At 40.7% G+C, this 15660-nt stretch overlaps 1 protein-coding gene across 36 annotated transcripts in view; it reads right to left on the reverse strand.

The window, feature by feature from the left end:
• Window positions 1-15660, reverse strand: part of camk2g2 (calcium/calmodulin-dependent protein kinase (CaM kinase) II gamma 2) — a 64291-nt gene that overhangs the window by 10536 nt on the left and 38095 nt on the right. For 11 of the 36 annotated variants that reach the window (XM_034237718.1, XM_034237706.1, XM_034237695.1 and 8 more), the window contains exons 7-15: window positions 11763-11865; window positions 11105-11188; window positions 10902-10996; window positions 9099-9221; window positions 8693-8776; window positions 7545-7587; window positions 6632-6691; window positions 4710-4750; window positions 946-1026 (exon numbers count right to left, since the gene is read on the reverse strand). In XM_034237718.1, the coding sequence (XP_034093609.1) occupies window positions 946-1026; window positions 4710-4750; window positions 6632-6691; window positions 7545-7587; window positions 8693-8776; window positions 9099-9221; window positions 10902-10996; window positions 11105-11188; window positions 11763-11865 (714 nt within the window). Of the gene's footprint in view, window positions 1-945; window positions 1027-4008; window positions 4042-4709; window positions 4751-6631; window positions 6692-7544; window positions 7588-8692; window positions 8777-9098; window positions 9222-10901; window positions 10997-11104; window positions 11189-11762; window positions 11866-15660 lie in introns of all 36 variants that reach the window. The other 25 variants (XM_034237726.1, XM_034237725.1, XM_034237704.1 and 22 more) reach the window with 5 other exon arrangements.

Raw genomic sequence — 15660 nt, forward strand, 5'->3', positions numbered from 1 at the left:
TAGCATTTACTGGTGAGCAGAATTCAGCAAAGCCATAATATAGAAAATAATGGGTACATTTATCCTTTTCTGCATGGGTTTGTTCCTCTCATCTAACTGTCCATATGTTTAATTTAAGTGTAAATAGGGTCATTTCCTACCATGAACAACGGCCATCTTACAATTTTACAGATGTAGCAGTTAATTCCAGACTGAGTTTTATATTATTAGACTAAATCTTTCTACCTTCAAAAGAAAATATTTCTTTAGTTATTTATTCACATACTCTCAGCTGTGTACACCATTCTGTCACACCTCTGGACGGACCCACAGTCATTTCAAGTTTGTTATATAAATGACGTAATTCCATCACATGTATAAACACAGGGGCTTCTTCCTCATAAAATAACAACCCCTCAGTGACTCCAGCTCCTGCTTTACCCAGAAGTCCTCCTTGTTTACAATTCACATATCAAAAAGCAATTTGTAAAAGATCAATTTGTAATGGTGGATAAAGGTTCAACCTTTAGTGAGCTGTGCTTTCCAAGAAATTGCCATAAACCTGTTGTTCCTGAAAGGCAAACAATCAACCTGATGTCACCAGGAAGTGGCTGAACAGAGCCAGCTTTAAGTGCCTGCTGTTGCACTGCAAAATGAAAGTCATTTGTCTACCTGTCAGCGCAGCTCACAGAGTAAATGTATACACAGGAGGTCTGGGTAAAACACAAGCCAGGAGGGACACAAGCAGTTGTTCCATTTTAAAGTCATCAAATCCACCATCACAGTTTGTGTTTACGACAGAAGCAAAGAGGCAGGAGATGAAGGACGAGAACATAATTCACTTAACATGGAGTGTGACACGAGAAGATGAAGAGACAGAACTTAACATTGAAAAAGGTGAAAACAATGACATGATGCGGTTAAAAAAGAAAGCAACGTGAGAGAAACCAAATAGAGATGAGGTACCATTGGTGCTGTAGATGACATGCTGCTGTCTTTGGTGCTGCTGCTGCTCACTACACTGTTTTTACTGTTGGTCCCCTGCGACTGGGGCAGAGAAACACAACACAGAATGATGCTTCCACCGGGCTCAGATTGTAAACCAGCCTCTGGGAATCTCAGGTGGAAAGCAGGAATTGAGCGATTACACGGCCAGTAAACACATCCAACGAATTGTACGTGTGTAGAGTTTAAAACGTCACAATCAGGGAGCAATGATAAACAGATTTATCTGAATATCTTTATCTATCACCTGCACCCTGCTGCCTTATGCACTTAAAAATGCAGTTTTAGCTTCAAAATTATCTTTTGATTATCAGGAGCAAAGTGTCCGCTCAAACAATAATGTGAGCGTACTCACTTTCTAACTTGTTTAACTGAAATGAGTATTTTGTTAAATATGTGTATCGCTAGGAGTGAAGGGCTCTCCTAAAAATACAGAACAGTTAGTCAGCACATGCATTTTAAGGACAATGAACGTAATATAAGATTGTTAAGTATATTCCCAGCACTTTTACAAATAAGTATATCAACATATGCTGGGATAAAAATACAAATCACAGGTTTGTATCTGAAACAAGCACCAGAAATCTGTCAACTATTTCTGGCAGAAGCACAGCCAAAAGAAAACATAACCGACTCTAATAAGTTAGAATAATGGTTGGCAGTCCAGGTCTTTGCATGCAGTGAAAGGCCTTGATGACAAGCTTTTCTCCAATGGTAGAGAAAAGTGATTGAATGTGTAAGTCATGTACTGTATGGTTGCATTTTGTTTCATTATCTAATGCAAACTAAATGCAATGACCAGATTAAAGCCCTAATATTTGACACACCAAACTACTTTAGCTAAACAGCGACATATTAGTTCGCCCTAAACCTTTAGACAGGTCCCTGCAATCTGTTACAAAACAGTCTCAGTGAATGAACAACTCTCTCTGCAGCGCTTCACATTGATAAACCAGAATATATTAAGCATATATTTTAAATAAATGAAACAGTGTATTGTCGGGCTCACTGGCTGCAATCTGATAATTAACGGATATGTTGAAAGCCATGATTTTAAAGTTATCAAGATGTATTTAAAATGTGTAAAAGTAAATATCAATACATTATTTTTCACTACAATTGTTGTGGTGATTTTAACAATCTGTCATATCTATGCAATTACTGCAGGATCATGTACATTCATCTGTTTGCAACTTAAACATTATTTATCACTTGTGTATAGACTCTTATTGCACTATTTATATTCTATTTTATTTGTATTTACTTGCACTTTTCTATCTGTTTTATTGTGTTGCACTGTTGGAGGAGCCTGTGGCCTACGATTTTCATCGACATAACTCCACTGTAGCTACGTACGAATCACAATGAAAGCCTTGAATCTTGTTAGTAGACAACTTAGCCATGGTTAGTACGAGTCAGCCGGTCAAAGCAGTTGAATAATATCTGTAGCTCTGGAGAAGCTTTATCAAGTCTGTCAAATAACCCAAATGATGTAAAAGTGGAATTGGTCAGTACAGAAAATCTGTAAACATGTAGAGTTTGAAAAACAGGGAGAGAGTATCTAACAAAAAGATAGAAGCTGTTTCATAATGATCATTTTAAAGCTTCATCCATATGACCTTTTAATCACATTTATTGAAATGTGCAGACTTCATCTGTCACTTGGTATTCCTTGCACACTAAAACACTTAGTGTTATGCTGTTTTGAATAGAATAGGGGTTTATCTGTAGCACATTGTAGATTAAGGTCATAGAAGAAAAACAGTTTTAGCTGGACTCTCCCTTCAGACTCAGGTTTACTAACGGGAAAGAAGAACGAGAAGCTTTTTGAATGCAATGCGATCAGTATTCCCGCAAAAGGTTCAAAGGTATGGACGTGCTCTTAATGTAATGTTATGAGCAAAGTGCTGGGAGGATTTTAAGCAGTTTTTTTCTAACCCTGAGATGAGCTAATACCCCAGTGACACTTTAAATAAGTATTTGGTGTCCTCCCTGGCCAACTAGGAACATCTTCTAACAGAAAAACTAATGTGCTACACTAACACCGACAAGGCAAACTGCAGTTACTTCAAGAAGTGAAAATAAGCAGGATATATTTCACCAGATTTATCCGCAGTCTTAATGTAAAACTCAGCAATATGAAGACGCTACTCAGACTTGGTTGTGTGTTGTTCATTTTCGGCAGCCTTGAAATTATGAGTCAGATATAACCGGAAGTCACAATCTTATTCTCCTCTTAAATAACATCTATTGACTTCAATTGCTGATGAAACAATTGGCGCAAAGTGTTCAAGAAAGATAATGTAATTACCTTTTACAGAATACCAGATCTAAACTAACTGCAGACTATGTTTTAAAGAATGACATCTCCCTAAGAGTTTATGTTTTCCAGTAAAAGCTACCAGAATAGATTTCAGAGCAGGATCGTACAGTATTTAAATGTATGTTACTTTGGTTCCTCATTGGCTGCTTGTGATTATAAAACATTTACCATTTGAAAATGACTGAACTGTCACTAGTTAGACAATCTGCAAGTTACCAAGACAGCTGTTTTATTTACAGGTAGAGGGAGAGAAAAAAGTAACTCAAATGAAAAATAATGAGAGAACAATACATAATGCAATAATTGAAGAAGGGAAGATGATCGTATTTTGATGTTTAAGGTGATTAGAATGTCCCTCTGTTCTGTGATGGTTAGGGATGTTGGTAAGAAAGCCAACAAGTCTGATCTTAGACATCAGAAGTTACGGATACGGATACGGAAAGGGGATGAGTGTGTTTGGTGTTTGTCAGGAGTTGCAATGGTTTTGGTGGCGCTTATGCAGGAGGAGATGAAGGGATGTTGGATGGAAATCCAACACAAATTGGACAAGACGTAAACTGTCAAAGACAATGCCTCTAGCTTCTCTGCCCAAAAGGTAACAAGAAAAGAGAGGAGGGAGGAGAGGACCGGGGGGGGAGACTCGAAAAGACGAAGAGAGACAAAGAATGAAAAATGAACGGAAACGACAGAGCCGATCTCACCATCAAACAAACACTGGAGCTGGACTTCCTTTTCTGACAGACAGCAATGGAAAGGAGGAAAAGAATAAGGGTTCATAGGGAAACAAGGAAACTAATCAATCTAGTAAAAGAGTGAAGCTGCCAGATTTATCCCACAAAGAGAGAAAAGCAAAACAGCGGCACAAGCTTACACAGGAACAGAGATGAGACAGGGACACTAAGAGAAAGAATCAGCTGCAAAAACAATTGAAGGAGTGCATTTTGAAAGGACAACTAAAGGGTTTAAATCATTGTTTGTGCAGTTTATTTGTATATTGTTTCAGGGTTTCAGTTATTGTTTAAATTCCTGTATGTAATGGGAATCTTATTTGTTGATCATGGCGCTTCACTGCATGCATTGACGCTGACTGTCGATCAAAACAAAGTGAGACAAGACGCTCACTCAGATCGCTGTGAATCAGAGAAAAGACCTGGAAGTAAAAATCAAAACATTTTACAAGTGTCTTGTCTTTGTTATGTCCTTTACTTTGGCTTTAATCTCACTTATGAAGCACCAGAGCACAGAGGTTATCCAACAGTTGGTTTCATTAGTTCATAATATAGACAATACATGCTATTAGAGAGAAGTTAGGATGACAGACCAAAAGGGAGACGGCAGAAGAGAGGAAGAGAAAGACAGAAGTAGAAAATCAAACAAAACCCTCATGGGTCAGAGGACTCACCTTCACACCGTCCGTCTTTTTGTTTAGTAAGGATTTGCACGCTGAAAAAGAGAGACACGATTGTAAGAATTTGGAAAATATTAAAGTTAACTTGGAGAAGGTTTCATTATTTAAAGTAAGATAACTCGTATTTTCTTTGACACCCTAGCTATCAGACCTCACTTTATTTCAGGTAAAGTCCTACTCCATATTGTCAACATTTCTCAGAGCAGATAAGGGCTCCCACCTAAGGGTTTTCCACAGAAATATGAATTCAATTAATTAAATGATTAATTAGAGTAGTTCAAGTCCATGCGAAGCTTTTAACAACCAGATGTTTGCATTTCCTTGCTGAAATAGGTGAGTATCACCAAGGAAAATGTATTTTGACTCCAGTGTGATACAGCTAATACCTTCAACTAAACCAAAGATGTGTCAAAAGTTGCAGGTTGACAAACAGGACACACAAAAAGTGGTATATCTCACTCTTGACAGCACAATGTAATGTCATCTAAATAGTTCATGTGAAATTAAACTTTATATTGGGCTACAATTGATCACATAACATAACACTATGTGCTTCTGCTTCTAAACCTGTCCACACAGTTAGAACCAGACACAAGTGAATAAAACGTCACACATGCGCACACACACACAAACACAGATTAAAAACAAACACACTTTATGTGAATGTATTAACACTCATATTTGGGTAAGTCATGTACCAATGATCCTCCCTTACCTTCCATTTATAAAGTAGGAAGGAGGGCAATGAAAAGGCAAGAAAACAGTAACGTGTTTAATATCCGCATCTCAACGTCTAAAAGAAATACACAACTGAAAACGGAAGATGACAACTGCAGGCACACACACCTGTCAGGCTATTACTGTGTGTTAAAAGGCATTTTAACAGATGTGGTGGGTTCGTGCAATGACGGTGAGTTTTAAACATGCAGCATCCATTTTTAAAGGTGTCAAGGTGTGCATTCCCAACGGGTATCAGAGTGAGCAGAAATATTAAAGGCTGGACATCTTTGCAAAATAAAATAAACAACTTGTTCACTTTTACTCTGCATGTAACTCAGTCAATCAAGACATTTAACCATTGTGATAAAACAAGGCCATTATTAACACCTTAGCGTAGCACCCACTCCCCTTAAACACTGCTCCTGCAAACACTTTGTGTGAAGCATACTGATGCCTTTAAGTCTTTCTCTCTGTTCACACAAACACAACTTGGCAGGCAGGAGAGAGGGGACAAAGAAAATCAATAACTGTGCATAGTGATTAAACAGCTTCCCATGCAGGTTAGCATATAGCTCTGTGTTGTAGCTCATACACATGCTTGGCTCGCTGTTAGTGCCAGAGCCATGCGGAGGTGAGGTTGCAGCGAGCACAGGCAGGCATCGACTGGGCATCAGTCCAGTACTGTGGACACAAACTAAATTAAAGGAGGTAAACTTGAAGTGTTACTGAGGTTAAAGCCTGGTGTACCTTTTCATATTTTGGATCAGTAGAGGTTAAAATGCATAAAGGATAAGATTTGCATCCAAGTTGTGTTAGTGATGTGTAAACAGAGCTTTGCTGAGTGGCAGCTGCATTCGTTGGATGGATGTCAGAGGGTCATGCGGGGTGTCAGTTAAATGGCCGTTGTGATGGACACAGGAAATGAAATAGCCCGTCCTGAAGAGAAGCTCTGTTCATTAGAGCATCGAAACACGCAGCAGTACTGAGAGGTCAAGAGCTGAGCTTCGTTTCCCTTTACATGTTTGTTTGTGTTTGTGTTAGATGCCCCAGTGCATTGACCACCATTCAAAAGTGGTTGATCAGTGTGCAGGCAGCAGGCAGCAGGTGGAGGGGTTCAAGCAGCCCAGGCCACATGCCAACAGCCTGAGCACAGAGTTGGCAGCGCCCGACTCCAACGCCCCCTCAAGCAGACGTACCTTCCTGTGCCATTGCGGCCGTGCTGGTAGTAGCGGCAGGGCTGGTATGCTGCCTTCCCACTATTGGACAGAGAGGGATTCAATGTGGAGGCATAGGTAGGACGCGAGCTTCACTAAAGCTTGAGAGCCTTTTCAATTTCTCAGATTCTTAAACTTATAGAGTGTTGGAGAAGAATGAGAAAAAATGGATGTTTACGGAAAGTGTTTGGGTCAAGCGCGCATACTGAAGACAAGATTGTGTTTCAATTAGGATGAAGTCAGGCAGCAGAAGGGAAATGTTCTCAGCATCAAAACACCTGCATGATTTAATCTTATTTCCGTGGACATCAATTTGATGAACTTGCCTGCAGTGTTGATTAAAGTAATTTAGAGGTCTGGCTCGTCTGCCTCTCTTCTGTCTAGATCAATCTTGACCTGAGAATAATTGGTTGTAATCCACAGGAGCTGCTTTACTGACATGAAAGCAAATCAACACGGGTCCAAATAGCGTTAATGCATTAGCCCACTAGGCCACCGTCTAGCCACAAATTGGATGTTCAATCAAAAGCGAGCTGTGTTTAGGTGAGCAAACTGCTGACGAGGAGGAAATCCAAGCCAAACCCCTGAAGTGCCAAATCAAGACTGCAGACAGAGCTGACAAGCAGATAATAATGTGCGGTCAGAAGAAGAACAACAAAGTGGTTGCCTATAAAGTGTATTAAACTTTAAATATAGGTATTATTTTTCAATTTAATGACAGGACAAAGTAGTTTTCCGACACAAAAGCTCAGTCTCTCTTCATCCAGGTGGTTTTTTTGCATGGCTTCATTGAAATGATTATTATATTATCAACAGCACTTCGGTCTGAGGTCTTTGGGCCGTATCAGTTTGTTGTCTCTTGATGTGTGATTCATTTCACTGCCTCAAAGCTCACCTGAAAAGTTCCTGGACACCAGCATTGTTGTGAGGATCGCTCCCTGGAGAGACACAAAAATAAACATTAGAAGGATTTGTTTAATGTTGATGTGTGTGAAAGATTGTGTCCTCACCACAGATGGCAAAAGTACACACGTCCTTTACTCAAGTAGAAGTACAGATACTTGTATTTAAAAATACTCTTGTAAAAGTACTGACTAAACTTCTTTACTCAAGTAAAAGTAAAGAGGCTTCGAAATGTACTTAAAGGTGGGGTAGGTAAGTTTGAGAAACCGGCTCCAGATACACTTTTTGTTATATTCCATGGAATGCTCTTAACATCCCGATAGCAATGAATATCTTAAGTGCTTTGACAAAAAATCCATAAAAAAATGTCATCTGTGGAAGCCGTAATACTGTAAAAAGTACAACCAATCCGTTTAGCTGGGCCGGCTAAACGGATTGGATTGCCGCCTTGTCTGTCAACCTTCCATCTCGTGCACGCACAAATGTATCTCGTGCCGTCATTGGGCGTGCATTGCAGCAGTACTTCAATGACTCGCCAGCAACAGGCCGCCACTTTCACCAGTCTGCTGACGTCATGTGCGCGTTCATGTGTGTTGGAGGAGGTGCTCTGTAAGGAAGTCTGAAGGAAGGGGCGGATTCTTTTCGGCTGTGTACTTTCAAATTTTAGTGCACTCGAGCCGGTTTCTGAAACTTACCTACCCCACCTTTAAGTAAAAAGTACCCATAACTAGCAGCTGTTTTAAAGAGTACCTGACCTCCCTTTATATTAATAGAACAATAATGTCATTGTTAGCTAATGAATGTTTCCATGCTGAACAACGGCAACATGACAACGTTCTCATTGGTCCCTCTTCTTTAGAGAAGACCAGGAAATGATGGATACACGGATCGTGTTCAAATCAATAGGCACGCAATGACTCTAAATAATAATGATCACGCCACCAAACACACAATCAAACTAAAGGAACCAGCCTGTTTGGAAAAAGTAAGAAGTAGAAAGTTCAGGTATTTGTGTTAAAAATGTAAGAAGTAAAAGTAAAAAGGCATCGTGGAGTAAAGTACTGATACCAGAAAAATGTACTTAAGTACAGAAAGGAAGTATTTGTACTCCACTACTTCCCACCTCTGCTCCTCACTCACTTTCAGTTTCCTCCTGGCGTTGAACTTGCGCAGACACTCCACAGTCTCTTGACGGTGAATCATGGAGGCCACGGTGGAGCGTTGCTGTTTGGAGAGGAGAGGAAACAACATTATAGATAAACATAACGTCATTAAATATAAATGAATCCAGAGAATTCAGTGTGTTTTATTTTTCATGAAGCTAAAATTCTGCTAGCGTACATAATGTAAAACTCATTGAGGTATTAGATGTGTTTTAGTTTGAAAAGAGAGTCAAATATGAAATACTTATATAGTTAAATACTTACTATATATTTTGCAATGTCAATCTGGGAGTATGTGTAAGTGTGTGAGAGGTGATCCAAACCATTTGTGGTATATTTTACACTGGAAAAGATGTATTGTGAAGGCGAGCAGTGTGACTTACGCAGACCCAGGGGTGATTGATGGCCTGGTCGGCGGTGATCCTCTTGGCGGGGTTAATGGTCAACATCTGATTGATCAGGTTCTTAGCCTCTGGGGTCACTGTGTCCCACTCTGGAGAGGGAAACTGAAGAGGAAAGACAGAAGAGCAGAGTTAAGAATCTGCATCACAGCGATCAGGCTTTCGATGAGCATTTTATTCTGAAACAACTGGCTTAAAGGGGCCCTGCTCATTTTCAGGTTCATATTAGTATTTGAGCCTCTACTGTGAAATGTTCACATGATTTAATGCTCCAAAAACAGCTTTATATTTCTCATACTGTATACAAATAAATTAAAAAAACATAAATAATATGTTTGAGTCACAGAAGTGAAGAAATTGTTCTTGAGTTAGTGCCAATATTTATTTTATTATAGAGAGTGAACCATTGGATTGAACTTGTGATGTCACTTAGTAAAATTAAGAATTATTTAAGAATTGTTACAGGAAGTAAGATTAATATTAAGATTCAACTTTATTGTCATTGCACAGAGTATAAGTACTAAGACAACGAAATATAGTTTACATCTACAGGAAGTAGAGCCTCAAGAGACCTCTCTGTGCAGATGTGCTTAAACACAGTCAACACCAAATAGCAGACAGGGAGTTTTCTTTTTTGTTCAATACATTTGAACTTCTTAAAACCTAAACTTGCAAATTAACTTTTGTGCTAAGCGACAATTGTATTGTTTTATCGCACATCGCGTGAAGGCAGCTTTAGTTTTCAAAGTCAGAGTAGTTTTATCTCCTTCACGTTCACCAGCCACCCTAATCCCTCTATTTAAGAAGCATAAAGTGCCCGTAAACATGTAAGCTTCTCAAATTCAAAGCAAGTTGTCAAAAGACATTTACTTCAAACATTAAAGAGTCAGTTGTCAATTACTGACAAAAAGAAAGAAAAATGAGATTGAAGGCCTCTGTATGACAGTGGATATTATTACAAGTGCTTGTCACAGTCACTTGGTATCAATGCCCATATTATGCACATTCATTAGATGTGGTTGCTTCCAATTATGGAACTTAATACGGGTAATACATTCCTATCTCCCAGAGGACTAGGACAAGATCTGATAAATAAGCCTATCGCTCTCTCATGGTGTAGGACTTTTTTCTACAGCTAGATGAAAATCATGCAATAACAAGCAGCAAGCAATTAAAAACTAAAATTACATTTCTAAATGACTTGCATGACAGAATTCGGAGAGTGTAATTTGACGAGACTTGAACTGAAGGTGTCCTGTAGGGCTCATCCCAAGGCTTCGTCGTGTTTGTTTTCTCATTCACATTAATTATGATTATGTATTGTAATTCAAGTTTTATGAAAAAAGATGGAGCTCTCTAACAGACTCATCTTCATGGATTCAAAAAGAAGAAACACACTTAGTCAGCCAACAAAGGATGAGCCTGAGAATATGAGCTTTGTAAAAGAAAGGCATTTATTAAAGCTAAAATTATCTTTTTTTTAATATAAATAAAATGTACAATTAATAACTTGAAGTATGAAACAGTAGACTTAACCTCAGTGTTAGGGGGAAATGGGGCTTTTATATTTAACTCCTTTTCTTCCCCAGTTATGCTCTTAACTTTCTCCATTTTTACCGTAAACAAATGATGTGTGCATTTCCACAACACTACACTGAATTATTCATAATTATGGTCAGCTTCCAGGTGAACTGCTTTGAACTTCAGCGCACAAACAACACACGTGCAGCTTACAAAAACAGATACAGAGGAAGGAAACTATAAGAACAGGAGAGGAGTACTCACGTCATACGCTCCGGCCTTGATTTGTTGGTACAGTTTGTGTTGGTCCTCGTCCCAGAAGGGAGGATATCCCACCAACAAGATGTACAGGATCACACCTTACAACAAAAACACATATTTATTAACATATTGCAAATAAATCCTAAACAAAAATGGAGTAAGATATGAATGCAGCAGCATACAAACAGACAGAAAGTAGAACTGACCACAGGCCCAGATGTCTACTGGCTTGCCGTACGGGTCCTTTCTCAACACCTCTGGGGACAAATACCCCGGAGTTCCTGCAAAGCCTGCGAGAAAAACAAGTATACTGGTGTGAAATCAGTCAAAGGAAAACATTTAGGACGGCACGATTCAAGCAAGACTATGGGTAAGCTCTTCAGATCTCTGTATCACCCGCTTGAATAGCCTAAATGAGCATATTGACATTATTTCAACATGTATCCTCCTTTAAGGGTTTTACCCTTATTAAACAAGCAAGTCATATCCTCTATCTTTTTGAATGGTAAACATATATTCACATCAATAACCAAACTATAAACACAAAATTGTTGTTTGACAAGTAAATAAAGTGTTTATTTACTTTGGGACAAATGGCTATTCATTACATTTTTTCTTAAATGATTTGCTATTCTGTTCGCTCTTAATTGCTTTATTTCACTGATACGGTAACAAAAACACAGCATATTGTTATCAAAATGTACTGAAACATATACTCTATTCTGTCACTAGTTTTGTTCTTTCTTAAGCAGTTATTTTGATATCTTTCCTGAAGCAAACCGTAGTGATGGAAGTGTAAACTATGGAATATGTAAAAACAATAAGGTGAAATATTTAAGTTGTTAGTAGAACGTTTTATCTTACCAAACCATGCCTGTTGCTCCGCCTGAACCTCGATGGCAAGACCGAAGTCTGCCAGCTTCACCGCCGCTCCCTTCATCTTACTGGCCAGGAGCAGGTTCTCTGGCTGAAACACGCAGAGAGAAAACGATTTTTAGGAGGAAATATTGTTGCTGTTGGAAGTTTAAATTCCTCTTTAAATATGTTTTTCTGTAGAATGTAAAAACGTAGAGACAGATGCCCATCATGAGTTAATTACATGGTGTTATTTTAGGCCAGCATTAAAAGAGACCATAGATGAAATGTTTATCCTTGGACAAACTCTTAACAGTGTGCATAGTACAAAGTGAGTTGTAGCACAATTATAGGCTAAGAGGAAAACAATGAGGGGCAAAAGAAAGAATCATGTACCCCCCTGTAGGAAATGTCTGCATGACTGTAGGAGCTGCAGGAGCTAGATGACGTCTACAGCAGTAATGAGGCATGATTTGGTCAAGCAGGCCAGAGGCTTTCCCCTGAAGGAAAGACCTTTTCCCTCAGCTGTCACCGTATTTAACGCCTTCTTTTCTACACTGTCCTTCTGATCACACAATCATGCAACAGTCAGGACTTGGAAAAGAAAAAGCGCTTATTAACTGTGATTTAGTTTAACAGGTTCCCTCATTTGCGCCTCGTTAAATCATAATTCCTGTCGCTTAATGAAAAGATGAGAGGGAGAGAAATCGAGGAAACGCGCCATGTTAAGAGTCATTTGGTGCGAGGTCAGGGACAGATTATGGATGCACAGCTTGTTAAAATGCACTTATTTTACGTTTTTTTCACAATATCTATTATAGCTGATACTATAGAGATGTATTGTCCCTTAGCCTATCACACACAATGTGTTGTAAAGCTAGCCAATATGTGCAATGGTTACATAGTGACGTCATCATTTAGGGAAGTAAAGAAAGGAGTCCAATGGAGGCGTTTCAAGCGGCTAGACAGCTGCCTTCTGCTTCGTGATTGTCGATTTTGTGTTTTTTTTTGGAGTTCCACTGCTATCATTTTCAGCTGGAGATTGTCTGGCTTACACTAAGATTGTATCTCAGCCAGGTGGAAATGCAATTTAAACAGTGACACCCCGGTCTTGAGAAAAGATATCTGCTGAAAGGTCACTTAATCCTGCCTCACCTCCTCTCAAGCTGCCTCAAAAAGCGACAGCTGAAGAAGGCTTCTTCAGCAAGGGAAAAGATCCCATAGAGCTACTTAGTGTTGGGAGACTTTTGAGTAACGACAAGCAAGACGAGGTCACATGACCAACTGTGGCTGCTGAGCTAGTGCTTGCAAGTTTTACCACTGATGATAGTTAGCCATAGGAAAGTATGCAAAGCCAAAAGTACAGTACTTGTGGTAAATGCACTGTACACATTTCTGCTAAAATGAAACAAATGCTTAATTAGAAATTAAAGGAAATTATTTTTTAACTAATGGAACTTAAAACTAAAAATGCCCTCACTAAATTATGAATGATAGGTCCAAGTGTATTTCACAGTGTAGTTTTCTTCTGTTACGCTCCACCAACAAAAACAAAACCTGAATGCAATATGGCAAAAGCAATATTCTGCGCCCTACTCCCTGACCGCCTGCAACCTTTAAGGGTCTCTCGAGAGTATTGTGAATTTCTTTCTGAGACTTCAGAAATAGTTTGTGCACCAGCTCTTCCTACCATCTTTGATTATTTACTTATGTTTACGAGTCAGGCAGAATGAAGATTGAATCTCTCCAGGTGTCCAGTTTAACAAACCAGGTGTTAATGGAGTCAATAAGGGAAAATAAAGGCTTTTCTTTGCCCTATCCTCTAAATTACTAGTCCCAACTGGCAGGCCTGAGGTCTGTTTTGAGGGTTAAAGTCCTTGCAGTGGTTTGCCATCCTCATCATATAAATGCTGACAGATGTCCGACATCGTCTCTGAGCTCGTTGTCTGTTTCTTCTCATCTGTCAGTCTCTTTCTATATCTAGTTATCCATCGATCCATCCCTCCCTCCTCCCTCACTCACTCACTCCTCCCCCTCTATCAGAGCTGAACCAATGGGAAAGGGAGAGAAAAGGGGAAGGACTGCACAGGGACAGAGCTGGAGTCAAAGCAGCAGAGGGAAGAAAGAGAGGGAGACAGATAGAGACAGATAGATGTGAGGTGGCATAATGAGTCCCTACGCTGGCGCTGCAGCAGCCGGGTGACCTCACCCTACAGTTACCATGGCAACTCAGCCTGCCACCAGCCAACAGCACTCAACTCTTTCTCTCTAATTCCTGTTTTCCCTTCAGCGAGGATGAGATACGATGCGATGCACGCATGTGTGAGGTCACACCTCCCCGTGACACAATTAGCTGCCGTTATTAGAAATATCTGGGCTACGATACAGATGTCACTTTTAGCAGATTCATCTCCAGGAAATTCTTGGAAAAACATCAGATGGTGCTTTTTTAGCTACAATATGATGGGATGGTTTGTTCAACAGCAAATAATCTAACCCCTAAAAGTTGTCTTTTTTACTACATTGATGGGAGCGGAGATAAAACTATAGGTTACTTACGTAACCCCAGTTCTCAGAGTAACATGAGACAGTGAGATGTCTCACTATGGGATGCGCCTCATCGCGGAGCAAACAGAAGCATCAATCTCATTACGCCAATCCTGATTGGCTGGTGATCTTGACGTCAGCGTCAGGGAATTCACCCCCTATAAGTAGCTTGCGCCACGACGCATGCGTCATTCAAAATAAGCACCTCTTCTCGCTTCACCATAGCAAGGAGGGCCGTCTGGTGAGACATCTCACTTCATGTTACTCTGAGAACTGGGGTTACGTAAGTAACCTATAGTTCTCATTCATAACACTCCGTTCGATGTCTCACTATGGGAAATTGTAGCTCCCGTATTGTCAGACGAGCTTATCTCGAAAATCACCAAACCAACCAGAACTTAACAGGTAGAGCTCTGACTCAACCAGGTGCCCAGCACTGCTTGAGTCACACTGGGAGCAGAACGTCCAGCCTGTTAAGAGGCGGACAAAAGTGAGCGGCGAGGACCAGCTCACCGCTGCACCAATGTCTTGGATGGGAGACATCCTGGACAGAGCCCAGGATGCAGCCAGACCCTGAGTCGAAAGAGCTCGCGGACCCGAGGGTGCCTGCGAACGCTGACTCGTATGAGCCCCAAAGCAATTGCTTCCACAGACCAGTGGGAGAGCCGTTGCTTAGTAACAGGCTTGCCCTTATAAGGGTTAGCCCAGGACACAAGGGGTTGGTCATTATGACGAAGCACCCTTGATCTGTCCCTGTACGTGCGTAAAGCACGGGCTGGACACGGCAAATCCGGCCGCTGTTCCCCGGAGGAATACAGTGGCGGGGAGGATGCCTCAATGTCAAATGTGGTACCTGAACCAACCGCCTTAAGATAAAGGCAGGGTTGGGCTTCAACCACACTCTGTTTGCCCTGGGGCAAACTGAGTGCATGAAGACTGTACAGATAGTGCATGAGTGCCACTGGCTCGCTTGGCAGCTGCCAGGGTCAGCTTCATGTCACACTGTATTCAGATTGTACCACTCACGGGCCAGGCCCATAGAGCCAAGCGCTCTGGGTGTGGGTGAAAGATCGCCCCCCCCGCTTGGGACAGTATGTCCCTGCATAGTGGGAGCTGCCATGGCTGCCCGCACAGCAGCTGATATATCTCCGCTAGCCAGTACATAGCTGGCCAGTGCGGAGCTATCAGGATAAGTGTGTGGCGTTGCTCTCTCACTCTGGCCAGAGTTGGGGGTATCAGAGCCAGGGGTGGGAACGCGTACAGAAGGCCCGGGGGCCAATCGTGCGCGAGTGCATCCACGCCTAACGGTGCATTTAGATCGTGCATCGAAAAGAACGGCTGACACTGAGCATTGTCTTTC

Source organism: Gymnodraco acuticeps, unplaced genomic scaffold, assembly GCF_902827175.1.
Source record: "Gymnodraco acuticeps unplaced genomic scaffold, fGymAcu1.1, whole genome shotgun sequence".
Lineage (NCBI taxonomy): Eukaryota > Metazoa > Chordata > Actinopteri > Perciformes > Bathydraconidae > Gymnodraco > Gymnodraco acuticeps.